At 51.0% G+C, this 26098-nt stretch overlaps 1 protein-coding gene across 9 annotated transcripts in view; it reads right to left on the bottom strand.

Annotated features, from left to right (window-relative positions):
• Positions 1-3864: 3864 nt before the first annotated feature.
• The window catches only part of CHST11 (carbohydrate sulfotransferase 11), a 227284-nt gene continuing 205050 nt past the window's right edge, over positions 3865-26098 (bottom strand). For all 9 annotated transcript variants that reach the window (XM_036299293.1, XM_036299295.1, XM_036299297.1 and 6 more), the window contains one exon: positions 3865-4724. In XM_036299293.1, coding sequence (XP_036155186.1) covers positions 3870-4724 — 855 coding nt within the window. In that variant the 3' untranslated portion in view covers positions 3865-3869. The remainder of the gene's footprint in view (positions 4725-26098) is intronic.

The raw sequence follows: 26098 nt of genomic DNA, 5'->3' as shown, positions 1-26098 counted from the left end.
CCGGGCTGAGAGACGTCCTCTGAGCATCACCCACCGGGACAGAGTCCCTCGGCTTCTCGCCAGGTTAGAACAGGGACTTCTGCCATCACCACCTCAGCACTAGTCCAGACCCCACCAGCTAAGTGCGCTAGGGACTGGCTTTGGTTATGGGAACTTTCTAGGGCAGTGATGGCGAACCTTTTGAGCTCGGCGTGTCAGCATTTTGAAAAACCTTAACTCTGGTGCCGTGTCACATAGAGAAATTTTTTGATCTTTGCAACCATAGTAAAACAAAGACTTATATTTTTGATATTTATTTTATATATTTAAAGGCCATTTAACAAAGAAAAATCAACCAAAAAAATGAGTTCACGTGTCACCTCTGACGCGCGTGTCATAGGTTCGCCATCACTGTCCTGCGGGCAGGATTCAGACCCTGGGCTTCCCAGGCTCTGCCACCAGGAGGACTGGTCTGACTGGAGTTTCCACTGCCCACTGCTCTCCTGTGGCACCCGGGTCCTGAGCAAGCAGGACGGTGAAGCTCACCTGGCGGACAGGTAGGAAGGAAGGTCCCCTCTGAGACACCAGGGTCAGCAGACTGCCCTTCTCCCCAGACCAGCTGGGGAGGCGGGGAGCGGGGTGGGGGCAGAGAAGGTGCAAGGATTCCAACGCTGTGGCTAATAGGTCAGCAGGAATGTCCTTGTCAGTACTACCCTGGCTGTACCTGGTTTTGCGCACACGGCAGCACGCTTGAAAAGTGGCTCAGAGGTGGGACCCCTGCCTGTACGTCTCTCCAGCCGAGCACGCCACAGCAAGCATTTCAAACAGTTTTCTTTAACAAAACCCCACAAAGTTTTGTTTTCCAGGCACATTTTTAACCATGAATTCTTTTTAACCAAGGACACACTAACTTCTACATTCGGCAAAAACAGTGGAATCAATTAAAAAATTTTTAGACCATTAGAAAATGAAACCTGAAAACAAAATACAAGGAGAATCTCTCGCTGCAGAACCATGGCGATGTATCATCCCCTGAGGGACAATCTTTCTCACCGTAGAGAGAAAACGGATGAAAGAAGGCGACCTGCACACAGCACCGAGCTCGCTTGCACAGCTGATCAAAGACAGGCACGGAAATGCAAAAGTCAGGAAATCTAAGCGACTTTCCATTTAAAAACCAAAGAACTCACAGTGAACAACTCCAACCTATGGAACCGAAGAAGCGCTCATCAAGAGTTGAGCTCACTCTGCTTGCACTGAGCAGCCTAAGGCTTGGGGCATAGGGGGACCACTTGGGCCTTATGCCCCCGCTCCCCCCGCTTCTGTCCATACCACCCAAAACTTTCCTGCACTGGCTTGGGAGGGAGGAAGTATTGCCTGCGGTAGAATCCAGGATTAGAACCATTGCACGTAAGTTAAAGTTGAATTCACTGGATAAGGTACCTACCTCTGTTGGTCACTGTGGTGCTGTTTGATTTTGATTTTTTTTGGTTTTTGGAGTGGGTAAGAGAGGCAGTTTTTATCCTTGAAGAACTCAGATGGGCTAAATCAACCTAAGCAAAGTATACTCTGCGGAACGCTAGCTCTGTGAGATGATCTGCAAAATAGAGAATTCTGGTCACGTAAGTTCAGGAAATGCTGCCGACGCAACGATCCTCTTGGGATTGGCAATGCACAGCACACATTAGGGCTCTGAAAAGTCCCGCAGGAAGGGAATTGACTTCACTTCGTTTGCCAAGGATACGTGACCACAAAACTCTCATTTTGCATCACATGAACTTGACATCCCCTAGGACCTGCGTTCTGTAGAGCACACATTTTAAAATGACGGACAGCCTGTTTTGTCAGCAGAAGCCCTGTTTCTGAGGACAATTTCCTTTGCCTGGAAATAGAGTTCAGAGTCCCAATTCCAGGGACAGCCGGAGACTGTAAGGGTAAAACATGTTGCATATATCTCTATCCATCCAGGGTAGAGTCGCTGCGCCCTTCACAAGGGGAGAGAGCGTGGAAGGAGGTACACAGCATTTATAAATAGCTCCGGCCACCTCCTCCCGGGCACACCTCACTCACATTCAACAAAATAATTTTCTCGGTGAGATGTGGCAGCTGCTGCTCACTGAGCTGGCTCTGAGATTTATCATACAATTTTCATAGTCTCTGTGAATAAATTATTCATTTTTTGTTGTTTTAGAATAGTCTTCTCACCCCTTGGCTATAGGCTGCATCAAAAAACGAAACAAAAAGCAAAACTTACCCACACCCCAGCCCACCCCATCCCCTATTGTTAGAACTATTATTATTATTATTATGTACAATATCTGCTACCAACTCATTCACTAGCTGCAAGAGAGATGTGGTTCAAATGTCAACCGAGAAGTGGGAAATGGCTGCAGGTGAGGAGCGGGAGCAGGTGTTCATTAGCAAGGAACCGGAAGTGGACGTTTCCAGCCTTCCAGAGGAAAGGGGCAAGGATTACCATCACGGAAGGCTGTCCTTGCTGCTCAGGCGTGGCGATCACACAGGTGCTGATGGCCTCTTAGCCTTGGGAGGCCTTGAGAGAGGGTGTGCATGTGCACGTGTGTACCTGGACCTCCATGAGGGGTAGAAACGCCATTCCATTGCAAATCCCCGAGGGTAGGAGTCCTGCCACGGTGTTATGTGGCAAGAGTAGGAAGCAACATGGAGATGGCAGGAGGCGGCACCGGAAGCAGCTGAAGCTCCCCTTCCCTCACCCGAAGCAGACATCACTAATCAATCACCGCACTCTTCCAAGCTGTGCCTGGCAAGTCTGTTCTGGGGTTAAAGGTGGACACTACCAATACCTTAGAGCAGGCACAGGATAGGAAATATTTTTGCCATCTACTGTGTGGGGCCTTGAGCTTGGATGACGCACCCGGTTCGGGGGCCTGCTCCAAGCATGTGGTTTTCAAATTTGGGTCATAGAAAAATGCAAATTTATAGGGGTCATGGACATGCTCATGAACAGCCCAAGATAGCGGAGGTTTGCTAATTGTCAAGCTGGATACTCGGTGTCCATGTAAAGCTTCTTGAGGGCCGACACTACTGGTTTTGTTCAATGCTCTATCTGCAGGGCCTAGAATGAGGCCCAGCACATAGTAGTTGCTCAATAAATACTTGCTGACTATAAAGCGACAGCCATTTCATCTTCATCACAACTGGCACTGCCAGTTAAACATTTCTTTAGAAAAGCTTATTCTATCAGACTATTAATTCCGGTGGGGGAAAATAAAAAGCTACCATCAGCTCTCTCCTTGGCTTAAAAAAAAATCACATTTCTTTAGGGCAAGGGACTTTGGGGTTGATTGAAAATCGGTGTGGAATTAGTCCCTTGCAAAGGTGCCTCTTTCCATTTATTTCTGGCAGAATGTCAAGCACGGTGGCATCAACACACATCACAATGGCTCTTATCACACAGTGAGTCTATGAGCGGCGACAGAACATTCACGCCCCCAAGTGAGCTAGAGCAAGCGCAGAATGAAACACAGATTTCTTATGCTGCCACACCAAGAAATCTCTACAGACGCTATGTTTAAATAACTATAAATAATATTAATTAGAATTTATGGAATGCACAATTCATGGAATTCACCGGAACACAAGGAAACCTTTGAGACAGTGTTGCAGTACTCATGTCTAAAACCAGGGACACCCACCCCTATTCCCCTGCAAAGACAGCTGTCCTTCCCTACCAAGGATTTTAAATAATTCTCACTATGCTGCTCGCAGCATCATCCCCAAAGAAATATTAATTTACAAAATAACCCAATATTCATATAATTCTTTTGACAAATAAAAATCTTAAATTAAAAAGCATGATTCTCTCCCTCGTCCCCCCCCCTCCCTCCCCCAACCCCCCCCCCCCTTCCCCTTTATTCCAATTTCAGGTAGCTTGGCACTGAGTAATTGAACATTAAAAAATCGAGTTTGTAGACTTCGTACAGCTGCGTTTGGTGCTCCGAGCTGATGTTCTGGAAGAACTCCGTGGTCATTTCGTCAGTAGTTCTTGTGGACTTGGCGTAGGTGGGGAACTTCAGGTAGCTGCCCACCCCCGCCAGCTGCAGGACGTAATTGGAATCCTCCTCCAGCGTCTCGTACTTGCCCACGAGGTCGTAGTGGATGTGGCACGGGTGGCAGAGGGAGTAGACGGTCTGCCAGTGCTCGTTGAAGGGCTCCTCGCGCTGGGTGTGCGGGTCGATGAGATAGGCCACGAACTCCTCGAACTTGACGTCGTCGCCCTTGCGCAGGGCCTCCTGCGTGGCATTCTTGCGCTGCCGCCTGATGATCTTGGTGCCGTAGCGCTTGTGGAAGGACGTGTTGTACTTCTGCGTGAACTTGTTGCGGTAGGCGGACACCAGCCGCTCGAAGGGCTCTCGGACGAACAGGAACTTCATGTAGCTTTTCAAGCGGTGGTTGATCTCGGGGATGCTGTACTGGTTGAGGGTCTTCAGGTTGGCCGAGACGTGCGCCTCGTTGGCCGGGATCTCCATGGGGTCGCTGTACTTGCCCCGCCCGGTCAGGACCATCATGAGGCGCTTCCAGTTGGTGCAGGCCACCTTGGGCACGTAGCAGTAGATGAGCTCGTGGTCCTCGTCCACCACCAGGTGCTTCAGGTCGTTGGGCGTCAGCACCCGCCGCTTGCGGCTCACGGCGCTGTTGGCCCGGCAGGTGTCGGTGACCTGGTCCCGGCGCATCTGGTGCAGGACCGCGGTGTTGGACAGCTCGAGCTGCAGAGGGGACACAAAGGGGAGGAGAATTCAGTACTCGGGCGGGATGTTTGCACTTGGCCACAGGCATCGCCGTGACGGCCGGAGCAGCCCACTGAGACAGCCAGCGGACCACTACGTGGCCTGAGTCTCCATCCCTTACTCTTGCTCTTGGTCCCACCATCCTTCCTTTGTGGAATAATATAATGATGAACTCTATAACGTATGCATCACCCTCTACATGCCTGGCATTTTGCTACAGCTACATACAGTTTTTCTTTTTTAAATATATTTTTATTGATTTCAGAGAGAGGAAGGGGGGGGGAGAGAAAGAGAGAGGGAGAGAAAGAGAGAGAGAGAGACATCAAAAATGAGAGAATCATTGTTCAGCTGCCTCCTGCACGCCCCCTACTGGGGATCGAGCCCGCAACCCAGACATGTGCCCTTGACTGGAATCAAACCTGGACCCTTCAGTCCGCAAGCTGACACTCTATCCCCTGAACCAAACCGGCTAGGGCTATACAGTTTTTCTTTTCACTGTACAACAAATTTGAACCGTTGTTGATTTATTTAGTATCACCAAGTACCTGCCACTGTGCCAGGCATCATGCTGCCAGGCACTGCAGATGCAGTAATAAAACGGTACAATGAGGTAACTGCCCCTTTGAGTTTCCAGTCTCACTGGGAAGAACCAGGAAAGGGAGGCTCAGAGAGGTTAAGTTACTAGCTTGAGATCACACAGCGAGTAACACACAGAGTCAGTATTCAACTCGGGTCTGCCTGGCAAGCAAAGCAGCCCGCTTTCAACACCACCCTGATGTCCAGCACCCCATCTTCTTGAAAGCAAGCAAGCACGGAGGCTGACATTTGATTGCTCTATTTTGATGCAAGGGGAGGTGGGGGGGCACTGTTCCTCCAAGCCCGTCACTGTGGACATCTGTTGCTTGTTGCTTCCTCTGGCATTGGGGATTCGATTTTCCTCGGGGAACCTGTTCTCCATTCTCAGTTCCCTTTTCTCTCAAGCTGTCGAGCTGTGTGGATGGCCCCTGGAATGTGGGGACAGGGAGGGGCTGGGCTGGGGATGAAGGTTGCAGAGCAGAAAGACACAGGGATGTATTGGGGTGACATCATCTGAATACCTAGGTCTGTACGTGGCTGAAACCAGACCCCCGACTCCTGGGCTTTTGTTACATTAGTTAATACATTTGCTTTGCTGTGTGAGGCAGCTGGAGTCTGGATGATATTATTTGCAACCAGAACATTTGGGTATTTGCACGTGTTGCCTTTGAGCTCGTCGTTTATGCCATATTCATCTATCCAGTCAGATGTGCGCAGATCTAACAGCGTACAAGGCCCTCACTCTATTCTGCTCCGCTGGGAGATACGACCTTTTCCTAAAGGGCTCACAGGCTAGGAGGCACCAGGCCAGAGCTGGCAGCCTGCATCGGGGCCACAGGGAAGATGTGTGTGCTCCTCTACATTCTAGGAGCAAAAGTTTCTCCCCAAAAGGCCATTCACTTCCAGGCGGAACCAGTTCTCATGAACCACCCAGAACAGCGGTTCTCAACCTGTGGGTCGCGACCCCTTTGGGGTTGAACGACCCTTTCACAGGGTTTGCCTAAGACCATCGGAAAACACATGTATAATTACATATTGTTTTTGTGATTAATCACTATGCTTTAATTATGTTCAATCTGTAACAATGAAATTGGGGGTCACCACAACATGAAGAATTGTATTAAAGGGTCGCGGCATTAGGAAGGTTGAGAACCACTGACCTAGAATAAGAGACAGGAGACCAGACCACCTTGGTGCGCCTGCATCTTGGCCTCCAACACCCTATTGTTGCAGGCCAGCCCTAGGTCATGGAATTCACTATTTATTTTGAACAGGAAAACGATGACCTTTGCATACCCTGACTTCTTAGCGGATCTATCCTTCACCTTAAGAAGAACGTTCATGCCATTAAAAACAAAGCAACAGATTGTCCTGAAGGAAAATAGAAGGACCAGGAAGGAAAAGGGGCATCAGTTTTGCCCATTTGAATCGCTATGGACAGTTTTGAAGGCAATAAATTATTAAAAGAGCAGAGAAACGGGGACTCAGCACCCCTCCCACCTCCACCGCCCTTTTCCCAGCTCTTTTCAAATGGAGACAATTCTCGGTGCCTTCTGCGTCCCCAGGGAGGGAGCATGTCAGTTAATACTGCATTCAGGACCACAAAGCCGTGAAAAATAGAAACGATAGCAGCGTATCGCTTTACGTCCAATTGTAGGGACAGAAAATAACTCAGTGGGGCTTTGCCATGTGGTATCTGAGGTTTCTTTCTCTCCCATTTCCTTCTTCTCCGCGCCAGCTGGCGTGGCGAATGGAACACCTGTAGCAGCGAGTCCCTGAGGACTCAGAGGCCAGAGTCAAGGGAACCAGCGCCTTCTCAATCGAGAGACACAGCCGGGCCCCTTCTAGGAGGAGGAAGTCCACCTGGGCCTCCAGTGTTGAATTGTTAGACAAACTATTTTTAAAAAATATATATTTTATTGAATTTTTACAGAGAGGAAGGGAGAGGGATAGAGAGTTAGAAACATCGATCAGCTGCCTCCTGTACTCTCCCTACTGGGTATGTGCCCGCAACCAAGGTACATGCCCTTGACCGGAATCGAACCTGGGACCTTTGAGTCCGCAGGTAAACGCTCTATCCACTGAGCCAAACTGGTTAGGGCAGACAAACTATTTCTTAGAACTTCTTATTTTAAAATAAATACAGATGGGTGTTGGTTTAACTTATTAAAAATACAATGTTACTTAAAATATGCACAAATATAATGGGCACAAGTAGGTATACGTGACCCAAACAAATGTGAACACTGAAATGGACAATATTAACTGACGGACGATGTTGTTTTACTGGAACCGAAGTCCAGTCGGAAGCGTGTCGGGCGCTCGCTGTCTGCTGGGGCAGGCTCCCGGCCAGCTGATATCCATTCCCCTGTGCACACGAGGACTCAATTTTCCCACCACTTCTCATTTCTAGTTACTGTAAAACCCAGCCCCCTGTAAACACCACAAGATCTTTACTCGCTACAGATTCATCATGTATCTACTTTCTGTCTCTGCCCATTTCTAATTACCCCAACAGCGATTTCCAACCTTTTTTCATTCATGGCACACATAAACTGATTCCTAACATTCCGAGGCACACCAGGAAATAGATTTTTTGCTGACCCGACCAAAAAATAGGTATAATTTTGATTCATCCACACTGGATGGCTATTGTTGTATTGCCTGTTGTTATTTTTTTTTTTTTTACTTGACAATTTAAGAGAAAAGAGGTCAGTGCCCTGACTAAATAGTCAGGTGTTGCGTGTTGTAAAAATTATTACGGCACACGGGTTGAAAACCACAGGCAAACAGCGATTTCTAACCTTAAAAACATGCAAATCTGGCCCTGTCACTTCCACACTGGTCCCAAGCAGGGCTCACAGGAACTCCAGTAACAGGAATAACTCCAGCAATGGACAAGTTCCCTGAGTATCACCCACGGGGATAGGGCAACAAGAAGACGGGGCATGAAGAGGGCTCGCTGATGAGCAGTTTGCTCCCTTGTCACCGAAAGAGAACACCTGTCTTTCCCAGCCATGTTTTATCAATTCCACTCAGCAGAGGTTTGTTGATCTGGTAACTCTCTGAGCTGTGAGAGGAATCTCTTTCCTCTTTCACTCCCTTTCCTTCTCTTTTTTTTTTCCTTCCTAAAGGTATTTGAAGCCACCATGAAGGACACAGATGCAGAATAAAACTGAAATAGAAAAAAAAAACAAATATACTAACTACACGGGCTGTGATTAAAGACCTCACTCGGTTGTGGGCTTCCTAGTAGCAAGGGCAAAAAGGGAAATGTGATGAAATCTTGTTTTTGTGCTCAGAAAGGAGCAGCATTCCAAATGCTTGGGGTGGAAAATGAACAAGATTTTAAGAAATTTCAGTCAGCGAGGGAGGTTCTTGGATTCCATTTTCTCACTTTGGAGTATTCAGAGGGTTGCTTGCCCCAGCTGACTGAATACCAATGTTACTATTCACTGCCGCCTAAAGTCCACAGAACGTTCCAGCATTTACAGAACACTTTCGCATACGCCATCTCATTAAAGAACCCACTGGAACTTCTCCAGAGCCTGCTAAAAGAAGGTTTATATTTAACACACCAGACCATGTTTCCAACCACATGTCATTTTTGGGGGGCTGGCTACCGCCAAGTATTAATACGTCATGTTAGTGGTTCTCAACCACCAGCACACGTGGACATCACCTGCAGGGCTTGTGAAGATGCAGTTTCTGATTTGGTAGGTCAGGGATAGGCCTGAGAATTGACATTTCTAGCAAGTTCCCGAGTGTGGAAATTTGCTCGGGCTCCCATAACAGAGTATCACACACACACTGGGTGGACGGCACAGCAGGAACTTATTTCTCACAGTCATGGAGGTGCGGTCAGGGGTGGCCTCTCTCCTTGCCTTGCATATGTCCACCTTCTTGTTGCTCGTCACCTGGCTGTCCCTTCCTCTTCTTACAAGGACACCAGTCCTGGATTAGGGTCCGCCCTAAATGAACTCAACTTAATCACCCCTTTAAAGGCCCTGTCTCCAAATCCAGTTACATTAGAAGAGCCTGGGGGATGGGACTTCAACATGTGAATCTGGAGTTGTGGGGAGCTCATCCCACCAGGGGAGGCGGACGCTGCTGGCCCGGGACCCCACGTTGAGAATCACGGTGTCGCACTGTGAGGAAAGGACTGTGATGTGACATCCCTCACCCATTCGTAGCTATTCCTAATTACAGAAGATGGAACCCGGGTTCGTCGTCCATGCCAAGAGCGTCCCAGATCCGCCTTCAGTTCCAGCCCCGATCCCCCCGCCTCCCTTTCATCTCCCGAAAGTATAAATTAGGCCAGAGCGAGGGCTGGTTCTAGGAAACCGTGGACACGGCTGCAGGCTCCCGGCTGGGTCCTGCCTTCTCGTTTGGATGCCTATTTTTAATTTGGACATTTAAAAAAAGGCATCTATAATCAGTGTAGGTACCACATTTAGGGGCTGTTTGAAAAAGTCTTTCAAACTTTCTGGCGTTTCATCTTAAAAGGAAGAGAAGCTGGTTGCCCTTAAATTAAAACATCTTCTGTGGTGTTCACATTTCTCTCACGCACGAGGACCCAACCGGAGGGAGGCGCAGCCTCCCAGAGAAAGTGGCATCCCAGAGAGAAAGGTAAATTCGGAGGCGCCAGGTGAGGGGGCTTGGCCAAATCTGCCCTTAACAACCGTTAGCTTGGGCCCAGCCTCGGTTTCTCCACTTGAAAATCCTAATACAAACTCCCCCACCCCACAAGCCCTCATTGCTCGACCATCAATCATCCTGTGGCATTTAGGATGGGGGAGGGGCAGAGGAGACCTTGACCACCTGACTTGCTGTGATTCTATCATTTCTTTCAGGTACAGAAATTCCTAAACTCTCATGAAAAGGGCAACTCATGAGGAATCACTGGTGAAACCACACTTACAGCAAAAAAGAGGTACGCAGTATATCTAAGCGTACTAGCTACCATTTACGTACTATGTTCCAGCCCCTGTTAATCGTCACCGTTCTAAATAAGATTAGTGTTCCCAATTTATGGATGGGAAAACTGAGGGGCAGGGAGAGTAAGTACAGTGGGGCCTTGACTTACGAGTTTAATTCGTTCAAATTACTCTATCAACTCAATGCAAAAAATCAGCCGAGAGACAGCTGGTATCTCAAAAAACTCGTTAGTGGGGACACTCGTAAGTCAAGACCCCACTGTAATTGGCTGATGATCAGGCACTACACTGGGGCTGGGGTTCAAATCCAGACAGCCTGTGCTTTGAGACCACGCACTGTGCAGCCTTCCATGGTCTGAAGACCCACCTGGGGGTCACCAGCCCCAGGGCAGCCCTGAAATTGGGGGTCTCGACCCTGGCCACTCACTGGGACCACAGGGGAGCTTGAAACTCCAGTGAGGCCTGGGGCCCACCTCAGAGATCTGGTGTACCTGCTCTGGGTGTGCTCAGCTCTGGGGATGCTACAGCTGCCCAGGCGGGGACCCCTGCCTGAGCGGCTTCAATGCCACAAGCTACAACCTAAAAAGCACAGACTGGACGCGAGCAGGGACCTGCACCTTCCTGGTCCTGAGATCTAATGGAAACGGGCTTTCCACTCAATAGGGCCAGAGGTCAAAGGTCTAGAGCAGCGGTTCTCAACCTGTGGGGCGCGACCCCTTTGGGGGTCGAACGACCCTTTCACAGGGGTCGCCTAAGACCATTGGAAAACACATATATAATTACATATTGTTTTTGTGATTAGTCACTATGCTTTAATTATGTTCAATTTGTAACAATGAAAATACATCCTGCATATCAGGTATTTACATTACGATTCATAACAGTAGCAAAATTACAGTTATGAAGTAGCAATGAAAATAATTTTATGGTTGGGGATCACCACAACATGAGGAACTGTATTAAAGGGTCACGGCATTAGGAAGGTTGAGAACCACTGGTCTAGAGGGTCACAGGTCTCAGATGTCTTTGGGTGTGTCCATAGAGAACCACTGGGAATCCTAGAATGCTTAAGCTTCCATGTTTAGAAAAGAAAGGAGAAAGATATTGGGCCTTTAAAGAACCAATCTGGTCTGAACCTGCTGCAGAACATAAAGCATTCAGGAAAGAGGTGATTCCAGGTTAGTTGACATGAACATTGCCAGAGAAATTGGCTTTTAAGATTTGAATCCATCACAAAGGGAAACACCTGTTTGATTGCAAGGATGGCATCTCTTTCCAAAGCAAACGGAAGGAAAAGGTGCAATGGGTGGGAAGCCCTAGGACACGAGGCGGGGGTGCAGGAGACGTCTTGTGGGGTGACCCAGGGCTGGGCACTGACCAGGCTCAGCTGACAAGGTGAGCCACGGCTCTGAGCTCCGTGGGCAGAAACAAGCAAGTCCAGGAAAACCTCGCTGTAAGGGACTAATTCAGGCGAGGGGCGTCTGTGAAAGCCAAAAGTCCGTTACATAAGTAGGTTTTCCAAATGCGTCTGTTAAAAAATTGACAAATTAGTTAATTTACTTGTTTTTACTCATGCAGACACATTTATGTAATTAAAGTTAAGTATGTATGAAACATTTAATTTCACAGAAAGGTTTCCTATACGTGTCACAGTAATTTTATATTTACACTGAATAGGCCTAGTAAATACGCATTCACCAGGCGCCACGAGTAAACAAATGTACACGGCGGGGGCGTGGCTTAGGGGACGTGGCCTAGCGCACGTGGGAACATCAGCGGCTGCAGAAAGTCAGGTCAGGAGACAACAGAACCGATTACCCTTGCAGTGCCCTGTGGTTATGGGCTAGTCATCCCTGAACATTGTTTACGGGCGGCGCCTCTTGGATTTAAATACGTAGACTTTAGTTGTAGATATGTAACATTTATTTATGTCAGCAAAACTACTAGTGTTTTTTCCAACATATGGCCTATTCGCTAAAATGTGTTAAAAATAACACTGAATTAATAACAACAAAAATAACCTGTTAATTCAAGCAAATCTTGGTTAAAAGCATTTTAAAATTAACAAGGTGTTAATTTCCGCGTATGACATAGGGACCGGAAATTTTGTCTGTTAAATCCGAAGTCGGTGAAATCGAGGCCCACACATGGAGGGTTGACTGTAAGAGCAGTGGTTCTCAACCTTCTGGCCCTTTAAATACAGTTCCTCATGTTGTGACCCAACCATAAAATTATTTTTGTTGCTACTTCATAACTGTAATGTTGCTACTGTTATGAATCGTAATGTAAATATCTGATATGCACGATGGTCTTAGGCGACCCCTGTGAAAGGGTTGTTCGCCCGCCAAAGGGGTCGCGACCCACAGGTTGAGAACCGCTGCTGTAGAGGGTCCTTTTAAGCTTGTGGGTAAGGTACTTCTTTTGTGTGCAGGGTTTGAGTCCGGTGACCTCAGTTAGGGTCACAGACTCAACTGCCCTCCAGAGTGGGCAGGGCGCCACTGGGCCACTGGGAGGTGGGGGGATGCCACTTCAGCCTTACCCATGTGGTCATGAGGGAATGGGGACCCCGTCTTTGAAGATCTTTCAGTGTCTGGAGAGAAGCCAGAAAACCAGACTGTATGTATGTGTCATCCCTGCATTCTTTAATGTTAGCTACAATTGAAATAATTTTTTTTGTTAAATGCTGTGGGCCAAACTGTACTTGTTGGGGCTGGGTTTGCCTGGGGGCCACCAGTTGGCGCCCTCACCCAGGCATCTGAGGATGGGGCCAGGGAGGAGGGGCCCTCGTGGAGTCTCTGGCCCAGCTGCCTTGTTCAGTGGGGCAGTGCAGGACGGGAGAACCAGAACCGGGTGGAACGGGCAGACTGCAGGAGCTCCAGAGTGCAACCAGGAGGCTGACCGTCAGCAGCAGGTACTGAGAGAAACCAGTGGAAGCTCAGCTCTCAGCCCCTCCCGCCGCCCGCCTCACCTGCCTCTGTAATACTCATAGCAATTTACACACTTATTCTGTGTGTCTCTCCCGTCTAGAATGCAAACTCTGAGGGGACAGGTGGCTTCAGTTTTTGGTTCATTCTGTATCCCCAGTGTCGGCACATACTAGGCCCTTAAAGCAGCCGTCACCACCCTTTCAGACCTCACGGACCACCAGTGTCCATGGACCACTGGGTGGCGACCGCTGCCTTAAAACTCTGTGGAATGAATGAATGCGTGCCCGAATGAATGACAGGGGGACGGCGGGGACTTTTAAGGCCACCAAATGCCTGATGAGGCTGCACAGGCTTCCTGCCCCGGCAGCCCCACCCCACCCCCACGGAGGGTTTCTGGCACAGATCCTGCAGCCGAGCAAGAGCTCAGCATCAGCCCAGCGGCCGGAGGCCAAGAGAGAGGCAGCTGGGCTCTGGGCGTCGGGTGGAAATGGGCTCCGGTGACTGCAACAGCCTTTGCTGAAGGGGGAAACTGGTACTTTCCACCCATCTGGCGAGGCCAGGAAACAGGAGGAGGGAAATCATGAGAGGGGGTACAGGCACCAAGGGCTGCCCTGGGGTTTTGGCGTGGGGTGCAAGCTGCCAGGGCTCCTCTCCAGCCCGGCCAGGTGTGGCTCGAAGGCCTCCTTTCCATCTCAGATCAGCTGTTTGGGCTTCCGGATGCCCGGGAGGGTGCGGGAGGGGCACAGGAACAGGGATGGGGTGGCTGCCAAGCTGAACTGGCCTCCGATGAATGGTGGCCCGGAACAGGGACAATGGTGGGGAAGGGATGCGGCTCCCACACTGCTGGGGAGGCTGGGTTTCCTGGGAAATCAGAAGTCAGAGGGCGGGCAGAGCGTGCACCTGCTGACTGAGCTGAATGCTGGCAGGAGAGAGGGAGGAGGGTTCCGCTGCGTAGCCTCAAAACTGCTGAGGGCACCCCAACCCAGGCGCCTCCCCAAGGGCAGTGCTATTCAGGGGCAGGGCGCTGTGACACCCTCAGCTTCTCCATCTGCTCTCTCCCTCCTTGGACCAACAGGCTCTCTTGGCTCTTCCTGCTTCTCTTCCCAGACTCACCAGAATGTTCTACTATTCATATTCTGTCCAAATCCCTTGACCTTTTCAGGCTTGCTTTCCCATCTGTAAAATGGGGACAATTAGAGAGTCTACTTCTCTGGGTTGCTTTGAGGGTTCCGCGAGAGCCCACCAGGAAAGCACTAGCCTGGCACACAGAAGGCATGCGGTCAACAGTCCTTCTCTTGATCACTGTACGGATTAGAGGCTTGCTTCCTAAGTGGCCAGCAGTGTAGCAGGCATATTGCTCCGCCGTCCTCTGCCTCATGGCAATTCTCCATCGTCAGGGTCACTGAGAATGACCGCAGGTGTTTGGTACAATGGGGCCTCCTGAGAAGTCGTGACTCAATGGGTCTGGGTGTCCTAGGTACCTGCTCCTGACCACTGTCCAAGAGGAAGGAGCCTGCAAAGCCGCTGGCCCTGCGTCCCACTGAGAACTGCTGAGGCAGCATTTGCTTTTACACGAGCGGGTCTGCAGTGAACGTCCAACACATTTGTCATCTGTGCGAAATGTCTGGCTCGCGGCCATTCAATATCTCGCTGACACAGAAGACAGACAGAGGCAATCGGAGGCGACGTGGATTGGCAGCTGCTAAGCACATCGGTGCTCGGCAGAGCCATTTTCTCGGTAGGCAGAGATTAGCTATTCATATGTACCAGCAGGCTCTACAGCGTGCGTTGGGATGTCAAAGTGAACTCTGGATGGAGAGATCCAAAAAGGTCACCTTACTTCTTAATCAAGTAGCACGTTTCAACCGTCTCCCTTTTCCCTATTGTCCCAAAGGTGCCCGCGAGCCACTCTCTTGGGCTTTCATGGTGCTTGTTTTGTGTTTCTTTCTTTCATAAAGAGGAGAGGCTGAGCCAGCTCTGCAGATGGGGTCCCAAACCCTCCTCCCACCCTGCCCTGGAGGCACTGCCTCCTCTCCCTCCCTCCCCACCCCCATCCCCAACACACCTGGGCCCCCACGGAGCCATTTCCACCACCTTGACCTCTTTGTCTGAAGCTGCTCCACCCAGCTCAGAGTTACATCACCGAGAATGAAGGGAGTTTATCTCATTTCCCTCCTCCAGGGCCTCAGGACAGGGCCTGGGCATCTCTCCATCCAGGTGCCAGGCATTCAGTGCCCAGCACTTGCAGGGCTTAGGAAAGGGTGAACAGCCTTGTGCCCACACATTAGTGCCTTTCCAGCACGAAGATTTTTTGTCTCAGTCACTTCACTGCCCCTCCCTCTCCCAAGGATGGTTCACTTGGGAGCTTCCTGGAAGGCCATCATCGAGCACTTCAGGGGCAAACCATCTAAATTCACCTGCTGGGTACTGAGAAACGTACAGGATTTTTTTTTTTTTTATCCTGGGCTGCCTCTCAGGTCACGTCTGGGGCATACAAATACACATAACACACCATACGTGATGTCCCGGGCTCCGACCTGGGGCCCAGACATGAATAAGACGCCCTCAAGTTAAGATCATCGGAGTGCAAACATCTTTCATCCTTGCCCCAGAGCTTGAGTGATTCACTCCCCTAGAGTCTTCGGAACGCCGAGCTTTGAGTTGGAAAACACCTTTGCGATCATCTGATCTCATGTTCTGATGTGTAGATGGCAAAACTGAGGCCCAGAGACGGGACCTCATCGCCCACTCCCGGGAGCGGCAGCCCTAGGCCCGGGCCCCGTCTTCCCTTGTGGGGGTGGCTGCTGTATATAGAGAGAAACATCTATTGTGAAGAGTGGAATCTTCTCGTTTCATCCACCCAGCCGCCCTTGTTGACGGCGTAGAGATGAATTCGGGGACAGCATGCGGGGTGGTGCCCAAGTGCCATCCACGTGGTGCTAAACCACCTCCATGAGCTATAGAAGATGTCCTTGCTACCTTTTACCGACCTAAGGGCAGTGTTTTGGTGACACACGTGGGGTTATATTCAGTGGAAATTCTAACACCAACTTTGTTTTTAAAAAGGAATAGTGACCTCGTTTGGGCCAGTGGAAGGAAGAATTAATTTTAGGATAGAATTTTTTTTTTTATCTTTACCAGAGGATATATTTACTGATTTTAGAGAGAAAGGGAGAGGGAGGGAGAGAGGGAGGGTGTGTGTGTGTGTGGGGGGGGGGGGGGATAGAGGGATAGAGAGAGAGAGACATCTATGTGAGAGGGAAACATCGATCGGTTGCCTCACATACATGCCCCGACTGAGGATTGAACCTGAAACCTAGATATGTGCCCTGACCAGGAGTCGAACTGTAACCTTTTGGTGTGCAGGATGATGCTCCAACCAACCGAGCCATCCAGCCAGAGCCAGGATAGAACTTTTATAGAAAATGAGTGCCTCCCTGAACCCATTAAAGAGACACTGAGCAAACACGGAGAGCTTTTGGTTTCTCACCCTGCCTAGGAAGCCGGGGATTCTGCTGAGTTGACCTCACAGGGGTCGGAGGTCAGATGCTGGAATCAGGCAGACACATCTGGACGTGACTCCTGACAACACCCCTGACTAGCCACATGACCCAGGGGCACTCACCCATTCCCACCCTCCCAGCCTCAGTTCCCTCGTCTGTAAGGTGAGGGTTGACAGTAGCACACACATCACAGGCTGTCATGAGGTTTAAAAGAATAAGGTCTGCAAAGACTTAAGCATATCCCCTGGCCTGCAGCTGCTCTTCATGCACAGGCAATTAATAATCAAAGTTAAAGGTTCTTTCCCCTGAAAAAAAAGAGATCTTCTTTACTTGCATCTGTTTCCATCAAGTGGCAGAGTGGCGTAAGACAAAGGCTCTGCAGCCAGGCAGCCGGGACTTAAAATCTGGCTCCACCACCTACCGGAGGTGGACCTTGGGTTAGTTACTTAACATGGGCCTCAGTATTCTCATCTGTAAAATGGGCGTATAAGACAGCACTGACTTCCTAAGGTTCTATGTGATGCTGAAAACAGCTTTCTTTATGTTCAATGCACTGGGGGTGTGCAGGGGATGGCACCAAAGGCATCACTCATCTTGCATTCAGGCCAATGTGGTTATGAAATGACCAAGAAGTCCCTTGCATTCACCTTCCTTAACTAAGCCTCCGTACCACCAAGGAGGGAGAGTGGCTGATGTCACTTGTCCTTTCACTTCCCCTGCCTTTCCAGGGTGGAGGCCAAATAGTGCTGTACAGGGCGGAGCGGGAGAGAAAGCCCAGGCCTGCATGTGCCCACACGCCCGGGCTCTGAGCGCTGTGAAAGGGCTGACACCTGCCCTCTGCCAGGCAGGCACACGTTGTCCCTGGCCCCCAGCCGACCCAGCCTACTGCCTGCAGGCCCCACCTGGCCCCTCGGTGGGATCTGGATTGGTCAGCCCTCTCCCACTGGCCAGCGGGTCACTGACCTCCTGGTCTTATGCTCCATCCCTTGGGAGGTCACCTCAACCTGGCAGCTGCCCCCAACCGTTTCTTTACTCATCAACAAGGCGCCGGGGGTGATGGTGAGAGGAGGCTAGTGCAAAGCAAGGTAAGGTTTGTCTTCGGGGAGACAATTCTAACAGGTCACAGACGAGGAAAGGAAGACTTTACAATGCAGTCTGTGCGGCAGCTGACAGGTGCTAACTCAGGGACTGGTGTGCCTGGTGTCGGACTCTGAGACCTTGCACGGGCTAGCCTACAGGCCTGGGGCTTTCTTAACCTCCTCAAGTCTCTATTTCCCCATCTGCAAAATGGGTAAATAGCCCCTGCCTCAAAGGTGGCCGAAAAGATCAGATGAGTTATAGTATTCACTCAGCATGTAAGTCAAGCATGTCAAACTCGCGGCCCACGGGCCACATGTGGCCCACCCAATATAATGGTATGTAAGAAACATTTTAATTAAAATTTCATAACTTAATTTTTACAATCTCCTGTTATACATAATTATTAATAACGAACCACAACATTCGCTAATGACTGATTACTATAATCGTGTTGCATTCATTTCCCTTACGTGCCTTACGCACAGGCGCACCATTTCTCTCCACTAATACTAGCAGCGAACAGTTTAGCAGCCGACGGCCACGTCATTAGTCTTGGACTGACTTGTTTGGTGTGAGCAACAGGAAATATTTTGCTTTCAAAGAACAAGAAAGATAGGTTTATTTGCATTACGCTTATTAATTTGTGCAGTTATTCAGTGTCTGCTAAGTTAATGTTCAAGAAACAGATTACTTTTTATTAAAATGTTCTATTATTTTATGTTAACGATGACTCATTTATTTCAGCCCTTTGTATTCAGCATGTCTCTATCGAAATAAACCTACGTTTCTATGGAAATTGAAGCTTTTGTTTCTTTGCGGCCCACATCAACGTAAACCTTGTTTATGTGGCCCCTGTGAGCCTTCGAGTTTGACGTGCTGACGTAGGTGCTCAGTCACCTGGAGCTCATTATCTCACAGGCGGGTGTGAGGCTGGAGTAGGATCAGAGCTCAGGCGACGCCTTTCCTTGGTGGGGACCGATCTCCCCTGGAAAGGGCAGCTCCCGCGAGGCCGGAGAGGGGAGACGGGAGCTGGGCCAGAGAAGGCCGGGGAAGCAGGGGGTGGGGCGGGGGAACAGGAGGCGCAGACGCAGCGTCAGCCACCCCAGGGCACCTGTGGGTGGGGCTCAATGGCTGTCCCTGCACCGGCTGCGCCCAGAGTGGTGGAGCCAGGCCGACCTGCGAAGCTGCATGAGCTGCGGGGCCCACGGAGGCCCCAGCACCCCACGCCAGGCCTTCCAGAAAGGAAGCTTCGCAGACAGGACGACCCCGTGGAGCGAGGGAATCTCTTCTCACACACTAAGTGGCATTCTCTGAGACAACACAGCGAACAGAGAGGGCCAGAAAGCAAGTGGGTCAGGGTCTGGGGAGGGGAGCCGGTTCCCATGAATGAATCTACTCCCTGTGCTGGCTGAATCCTCCATCAGAGGCCCTGCAGCTCCAGGGAACAAAGGCACCTGGGGACGGAGGGGGACAGGCCTCCTCCCGGCTCACCTTCCCTGCCCCGGCTCCAGGCTGAGCCCTGGGGACAAAACCAGGCAGAAAAGGATCCCCTTGCCTCCATTTCTTCTGAAAAATGTAAAAACCAGTCACTCAAAAGGAGGCAGGGATGTCTCCAGTCTCGTGTCTCCTGCACTGCCCTCAGGAAGCACTGGGCAAAGGGTCAGTGTGAGGTTTGGAACAAGACAGAATGATCTAGAAGAGTCTGGACCAACTGACCACTCATTAGCAAGTCCATGACCCCAAGGTGGCCTACAAATTCACCTGCAGGCTCAGGTGGAAGAAAACCAGGTGTTGCATTGACTGAGGTCAATGTTTAGTGAGCATGCGCCATGTGGCAGGGGAGGGCCGGGTCCCGCGGGGGATCACATATGGGGGGCGGGGGGACAGGGATGGACCAGGACGACGCCAGGCTGGGAGACGGGGGCTCCGTGTGGTGGTGGACTCCTGCCTGGAGGTGGACTGAGAACTTAACTGGTACTTGGGGGCACCTGCCTCTTTATGGGGAACTCTCTATCCTTCAATGGAGTCGTGGGTAATCAGAGTCAGAGTGACAGCCCGAGGGCCAGCTGGCCAACATGGAGTGACAGCGATGCTGACGGCCACGCCCACAGCCCCAGACCCGTGCTGGCATGCACCCAACTCTCTCTGATTCTGATAACTCTGTGCCGTGTACACTGACACCTCCATTTTACAGATAAGGAGACTGAGGCCCAGAAAGTTAAGCAACTTTCCAAGGTCGTTGGCCTGTCTTTGCTCTTTGACCCAGATTAGCTGTCATAGTTGCTTTGTTGAGAGCCATTGACATGCAAGAGTGGAAGCCCAGCTTCATGGTTTGAGAATTCTTGTCCCACACGGGCCTCCTCACAACACTCTCCACTATGCCTGCATGTTTTGTGCCTGAGCGCAGTCCGTGTCACACGGGACGTGCTGGTGGGACCTGTCTGGTGAAGGGACGGGAAGGTACTGGGTGCCCACCATGGGCCAGGCATTTGCTAAGCACTTGGCAGTCACTGTGCCAATTAGTTCTCACAATAACCTGAGAAGTGTTACCCCCACTTTACAGATGAATACACTGAGGCTCAGAGAGCTTACACACAAATCTCAAGGCCACGGCTTGTAAGAGGTGGGGCCTGGGTTTGGCCCTGGTGGTCCAGTTCCGGAGCATGGACCCTCTGTCTCACACCAGTGACCCCCAGGCTGACCTTCAGCTGCCCGCCTTTTCGACCTCATGCCCGCTGGGAATAGCCTGGACCACTAAACTCTTAGGAAGGGAGCTCTGATTAAATACCCTTCCCAGAGTTTTGAAAATTCCCATAACTAGTTAGCATGTCCCATAAAAATCATCTGTCAATGGTGCTAAAGGGAAGTCAAACTTTCTTCTCAAAGACACTACAGGTTTCGAGGGTGTAAGCCTCGGGCGTGGGTTTGCCTTCTTGTCCCCAGAAGCCATATTCTGTTTTCATCGAGATCCGAAATGAAGACGCCTCGCTCAGCCGAGGGACCCCTTTCTCCCTGGGTCTCACAATCGGATTTCCAGGGTGTCTCACGTGGACTTCCAGCACATCCACAGCTTTGTTTAGGGAATTACAGGGGCCCTGTCTCCCACGGGCACCTGGGTGGAGTTCAGAACTGAACCAGCCTCCAGAAGCCCGGGCGTGGCCAGCTCAGGGCAGAGCAGAGTGTCACAGCCGGGCACGTGGGCTTCCCGGGGTGCCCTGGAGGTGGGGCCCGGGCCGCAGCCCACCTGCTCCCTGGGCTCCGCCACAGCTCAGTCAGCCGGGGTGCTCTGCACACAGGCCAGGATCCAGAAGGGCGGGGCATTTTCTCTGAGTTTTATAGAAATTTCTAACCAGAAACATCTGGAAATACATGGGACCAAATCGGATGCCTCAGGACGAAGCTCCGGCTCAGCCAGGCCGGGCATTTGCTGGGTGAGCCTAAGTCACTGACCTCTTCCCAGCTGCCTCCTCTGCAAGATCTCCCTCCCTCCCTCCTTGCCTCCCACCTTTCCCTCTCTCCCACCCTCCCTCTCTCCCACCCTTCCTCCCTCCCTCTCTCTCTTCCAGGGAACACAGCACACTCAGTTCATCTGGGTGGTTGAACTTCCTGCCCTTCCACCTGGGACGCTTTTTGCCCAGACCTTTCAGAGACACGAGGGCAATGAATGGTTTTGCAGGGAGGACTCTTCCCGGCGAAGGCAGAAAGCCTGGCCTCACCTTCCCGTTGGTCATCACCCAGCCATGTCCCATAGGAACCCCAAACTCCAAATATCTGAAAGCACGTTGTCACCCGCCTCCTCCCAAGTCCTTGCCTCAGGGCATGGCACTGCTCTCTGCCCAGGTGCCCTGCCAGACGCCTGGACATCTGCTCCCCACAGCCTGGCCACTCCTGCACATGCTGGCAGCCTGGGCACAAGTCACATCCCCTCTAGCCTGACTGCTGTCCCGGAACCTCGGGACCAGGTCGGTCCCTCTACACCCAGCTTGGAGTCCATCATTCCTGCACTTTATGAAGCCGCCACGAGTCTCTACGGCCTTCCACGGGGAGTCCAGACTCCCGAGCTTGGAACACAGGCCCCCTGTCTGGTCCAGTCTTTCCCGGGCTCCGTGCAGGGCTGCCTGGTGGCCATGCCCACTGCCTGGGGTCTCCCCAGAAGCGCTGGGTTTTCTATTTGGGGAGTGAGTGCTCCTCGGGGGAGGCCACCGTTTCACTGCAAACCACATTTTGGAATCATTACATGCAGGACAGGCCTGGACAGGGAAGGGAGGGGAGGGGAGGAGAGGGAAGGGACCCAACATTCCAGAAACCTTTCCTTGGTGCTGGAAATTTGAGGAGGTAGTTCCTGAAGCCCCCAACCCTGAGAGGCGGATAAGCTCGGCTCTGATTCCCAGATGAGAATGCTGCTTCCCATCCCTGCAGCCCTGGCTCACACCCGTTTGCTTGCTCTTCTTTAGAAAATGTGGCCTCAGAGCCACAGTTCGAAAGCCCATGAACGGGATGGAAGATACCTGAGTCTCTCTCTTTTCTGCTCCCCATGCCCCCGAGATGAAACAAAGAGAAACCTTCTTTGGGGTATGTTCTCTGGATACGTCCAAACCAAGCAGACTGGAGCCTCCAGTCTCAGGATCGCACAGAGCCACCCACCCGCACACACGGGAGGAAATTAATCTCTTTGGCGCACACATTTGGGCTTGGCTTTGCTTATGGATCGGACTTCCTGTGTGTTTGCTGGCAGCAGAGTAGCTGTTGGGGCTGCACCCGTGCTCAGGGGAGGGGTCAGTGTGACGGAGATGCCCACCCTCCACCCCTCCAAAGCCTTTGCGAGCAGCGAACCAGCCCTCCAAGGAAGGTTCTGGTGAGTTTGCGCTCTTTGGCTTGGAATGCCGGAGGAGCTAGCCAATGTCAAGGCACAGGTATAGACAGGGTGAGAGGGGCAGGCAGGAAAGACTGCCCTCGGAAGGCAGCTGGTCAGCAGACGGCAGCCGGCCACGCTCAGGACGCATAACAGCTGCTGCAGTTCCGGGGAGAAGAGGCTGGTCCTTGCACCGGCATTGACACTGGTGCTTCCGACAGGTTCGCTACCTCTGCCGGCGGGGCCCCTTCCAGGCAGCTGCAGCCCAGGAGCCAGCCGAGCCCCTCCGCCCGCTCCCAGGTGGCCTTGGACTCAGCTGTCGGCCTCCCAGGGCGAGGACGGGAGGCACAGCACCATTCACAGACGAGAAAGCTCAAGTTCAGAGCCGCTGGCTCAAGGAGACAGAGCAAGTCGGGCAGGAGTCTGGTCTGTTACAGGCCATTCCAACCCTGTGTCTGTTTCCCTGCCAGCTTATCTTTGTTGCTCCCTTTTTTCTCTCTCACTATAATTCTTAAAACAATTCTAGAAACTAAAGGTCATGATTAGAGGTAAACAATCAAAGGAAAAGAAAAACCCTCCAAGCTCCCGTTAACTAGAGAGCATTATTATGAGTGCTTTGTTGTGTTTTCCCAGCTTTGTTCCCCTGTTTTAATTGCTAGTTCACTCGTGTAAGCCGCATTTCCCCTTTCAGCAATTAACCAGGGACAAGGATGGTACTGCTTTAACAGGCCCTTCAAGGGGGAGAGAGACACTGGCTGTCCACCTTGTCCCTTTCTGCCTCTGCCTTCCTCAGTGGCACTGCCCTTCCTCTCCTCCCCTCCCCTCCCCTCCTCTCCCTTCCCTTCCCCTCCCCTCTAGCAGCAGTAAGAGCAGGAGGCACCTGGGAGGGCAGGATGAGGTGAGCCTTCCCGGGCAGGGCTGGAGCCTCTGGATGTTCAAGACATCGAGGATGGGACTTCAGGGGTCCCCGCTGTTTTCTTTTTAAAAAAATAAATTTAAGCCCTAGCTGGTTTGGCTCAGTGGATAGAGCATAAGCCTGTGGACTGAAGGGTCCCAGGTTCAATTCCGGTTAAGGACACATGCCTGTTGTGGGCTCGATCCCCAGTAGGGGGGCGTGCAGGAGGCAGCCAATCAATGATTCTCTCTCATCATTGATATTTCTTTCTCTCTCTCCTTCTCCCTTCCTCTCCGAAATCAATAAAAACATATTTAAAAAAATAAAAATAAAAAATAATTTTAAATATGCGTTTACTTATTTTGGAGCAAGAGGGAGAGGGAGAGATAGAAACCTCGACGAGAGAGAGAAACATCAATCAGCTGCTTCCTGCACGCCCCCTACTGGAGATTGAGGCTGAAACCTGGGCATGTGTCCTGATCCGGAAGAGAACAGGTGACCTGCTGGTGCGGAGGTTGATGCTCAACCACGGAGCCACGCCGGCCAGGCCCTCCCTGTTTTCTTGAGTTGAACCAGGGGGACCACAGCACCCTGTAGCCAGCACTTTTCACAGGGACATTGCAAAATGCAGAGCACTACTGAGAATTAGTTTAAAACTCAGGTCTGGGGATTCTGAAATTCACCCTAACCTCAGCCGGGTGGGTGGCTCGAGTCTGAGATTGCTACCCCAACTCCCTTGCTTCTTAAGGAAAACAGACTCTCAGCTGATGCAGGCTCACCTCAGGACTCTTCTATTTCTTTTCTTTCTTTCTTTCTTTTTTTTAATAAGAGGAGTTTGGATTGAAGACAGTTCGATTATTCCAGATGCTTCTGAATCAGGACCAGGAAGCCCTGTGTGCCCTGTGTGCTGCCTGTGGGCACACGTGACTTCCTCTTTTCTTTTCATCAGAAATCCAGCAGGTTCCTCAGGGCTTGGTTCACACAAAGTAACAGCATTGGGGAAGCTTTAAGGCCAAGCCTGAAGAGACTTGCAAATTAGTTCCTTGGAAGACTTCTGAATAGCAACTAATTACAATCTCTATTTCTGAACGGACCTCTTACCCAATTAGAGCAGCAGCCTATGAAAAGGAAGTGAAAATTCTCTTGATGGAGAGCCGTGAGCAATTATTATTACTGTTTTTTTCTAAAATGATGCTATGCCTAGAGGCCCCCCACTCTTTCAATACTGAATTTTACCCCTAAGCATTCTCTGTTGCCCGGGTCCACTTCTCCCTCCCCTTTGTCTGCTGATTTCTAGCTTACCTGCCAGGCCTCGGCTAACCAGTTGCTTCCCGGGAGGACTTTTCTGAGCAGGTTAGGGGGCCCGTCCTCCTCCTTCACAGCCTTTCTCATGATGCTGTGACTGTGTGCCTGTCCCCCCACCAGTCCATAAACTCTGCAGTCAAGGGTTTGTTTGTTGTGTTCACTGCTGTGTCCCCAGAACCTAGAACATGGCCTGGCACATAAGTAGGTGCCCAATAAGTACCTATCGGATGAGACCAAATGAAAGACACTGGAGAATGAAACTTGTCTTCCTTGGGTCCTGAGTGTAGATTTCTGTGTAAACCTGATTATAAAAGCACATTAACTCATTCATTCATTCGACAGTTAGGAATGCTGGCAGTGTGTAGGATGGCGGACCGGTTGGTCCAATTTCATCACCTCCACTCCACCGCCACCCAAGAAACCACGCCAGGGTGTGGTTCTAGATCCCTAGAGACCCACCTGCTCACAATTATACTGGTGGCCTAGGGCAGCTCGGTGGACCACACAAAACTGCCAAGTGGCCAAATTTGTCCTTCCTAATTATTAATTTTGTTACGTAACCATTTGACATGCCCTAGACTTGTCCCTCATATCGTCCCTATTCCATCTCCCCAAAGTTATCCTGCCCCACACCCAACCCTTTCAGGGCCCAGAGTTCTGCTAGACAGATAATGAGACTGTTCAGATACAGTAAACCTTGCTGATGAGTTTAGTAGGCAGTGTATTCTAATCGCACACAGCAAAGCCCAGTTAGTTATAAAACACGTGTCTAGGAAACTCTTTGAGAAATTACACTGTGATGTCTCAGCCCTCATATCTTAGCACACCCCATCCTAATCCCTACATCAATAACCAAGCCCACCCTTTCTAGAAAATTCCACCCTGGAGCTGACCTCTTTTGCCCGGGGTGGGGCCGGGGGTGTGGAGATGAGAAGGCAGATGCCTGCTGCCTCTCTTGTTTTCCAACTCCCGGTGGCCCCCCCATGGCTGGGATCCTCCTGTCTGCCTTGCGGGTAGAGTCCATTTTTAGTTTGCCGTCGCAGGTACCAATCCCAGGCCTCTGGTTTCCACCACAGCCTTTTAATTACAAGCCCCTTAGGTCCCCACCTGAATCCAGCTGTCCTGGCTTTCCCTCAGAGCACAGGGAGGGGTAGGTCCCGGGTCTGCTTGAGGCTCTGTACCGGGACCCACAACATGGTCCTCGCTGGTCAGCAAGGACCACCCAAACCCAACTTCTGACCCGTCTGTCAGATAATGAAAAGGACAAGAACGCCTTTG

The sequence above is a fragment of the Myotis myotis genome, unplaced genomic scaffold (genome assembly GCF_014108235.1).
Source record: "Myotis myotis isolate mMyoMyo1 unplaced genomic scaffold, mMyoMyo1.p scaffold_m19_p_3, whole genome shotgun sequence".
NCBI classification, from domain to species: Eukaryota; Metazoa; Chordata; class Mammalia; order Chiroptera; family Vespertilionidae; genus Myotis; species Myotis myotis.
This window is presented reverse-complemented; position numbering and strand designations above follow the sequence as displayed.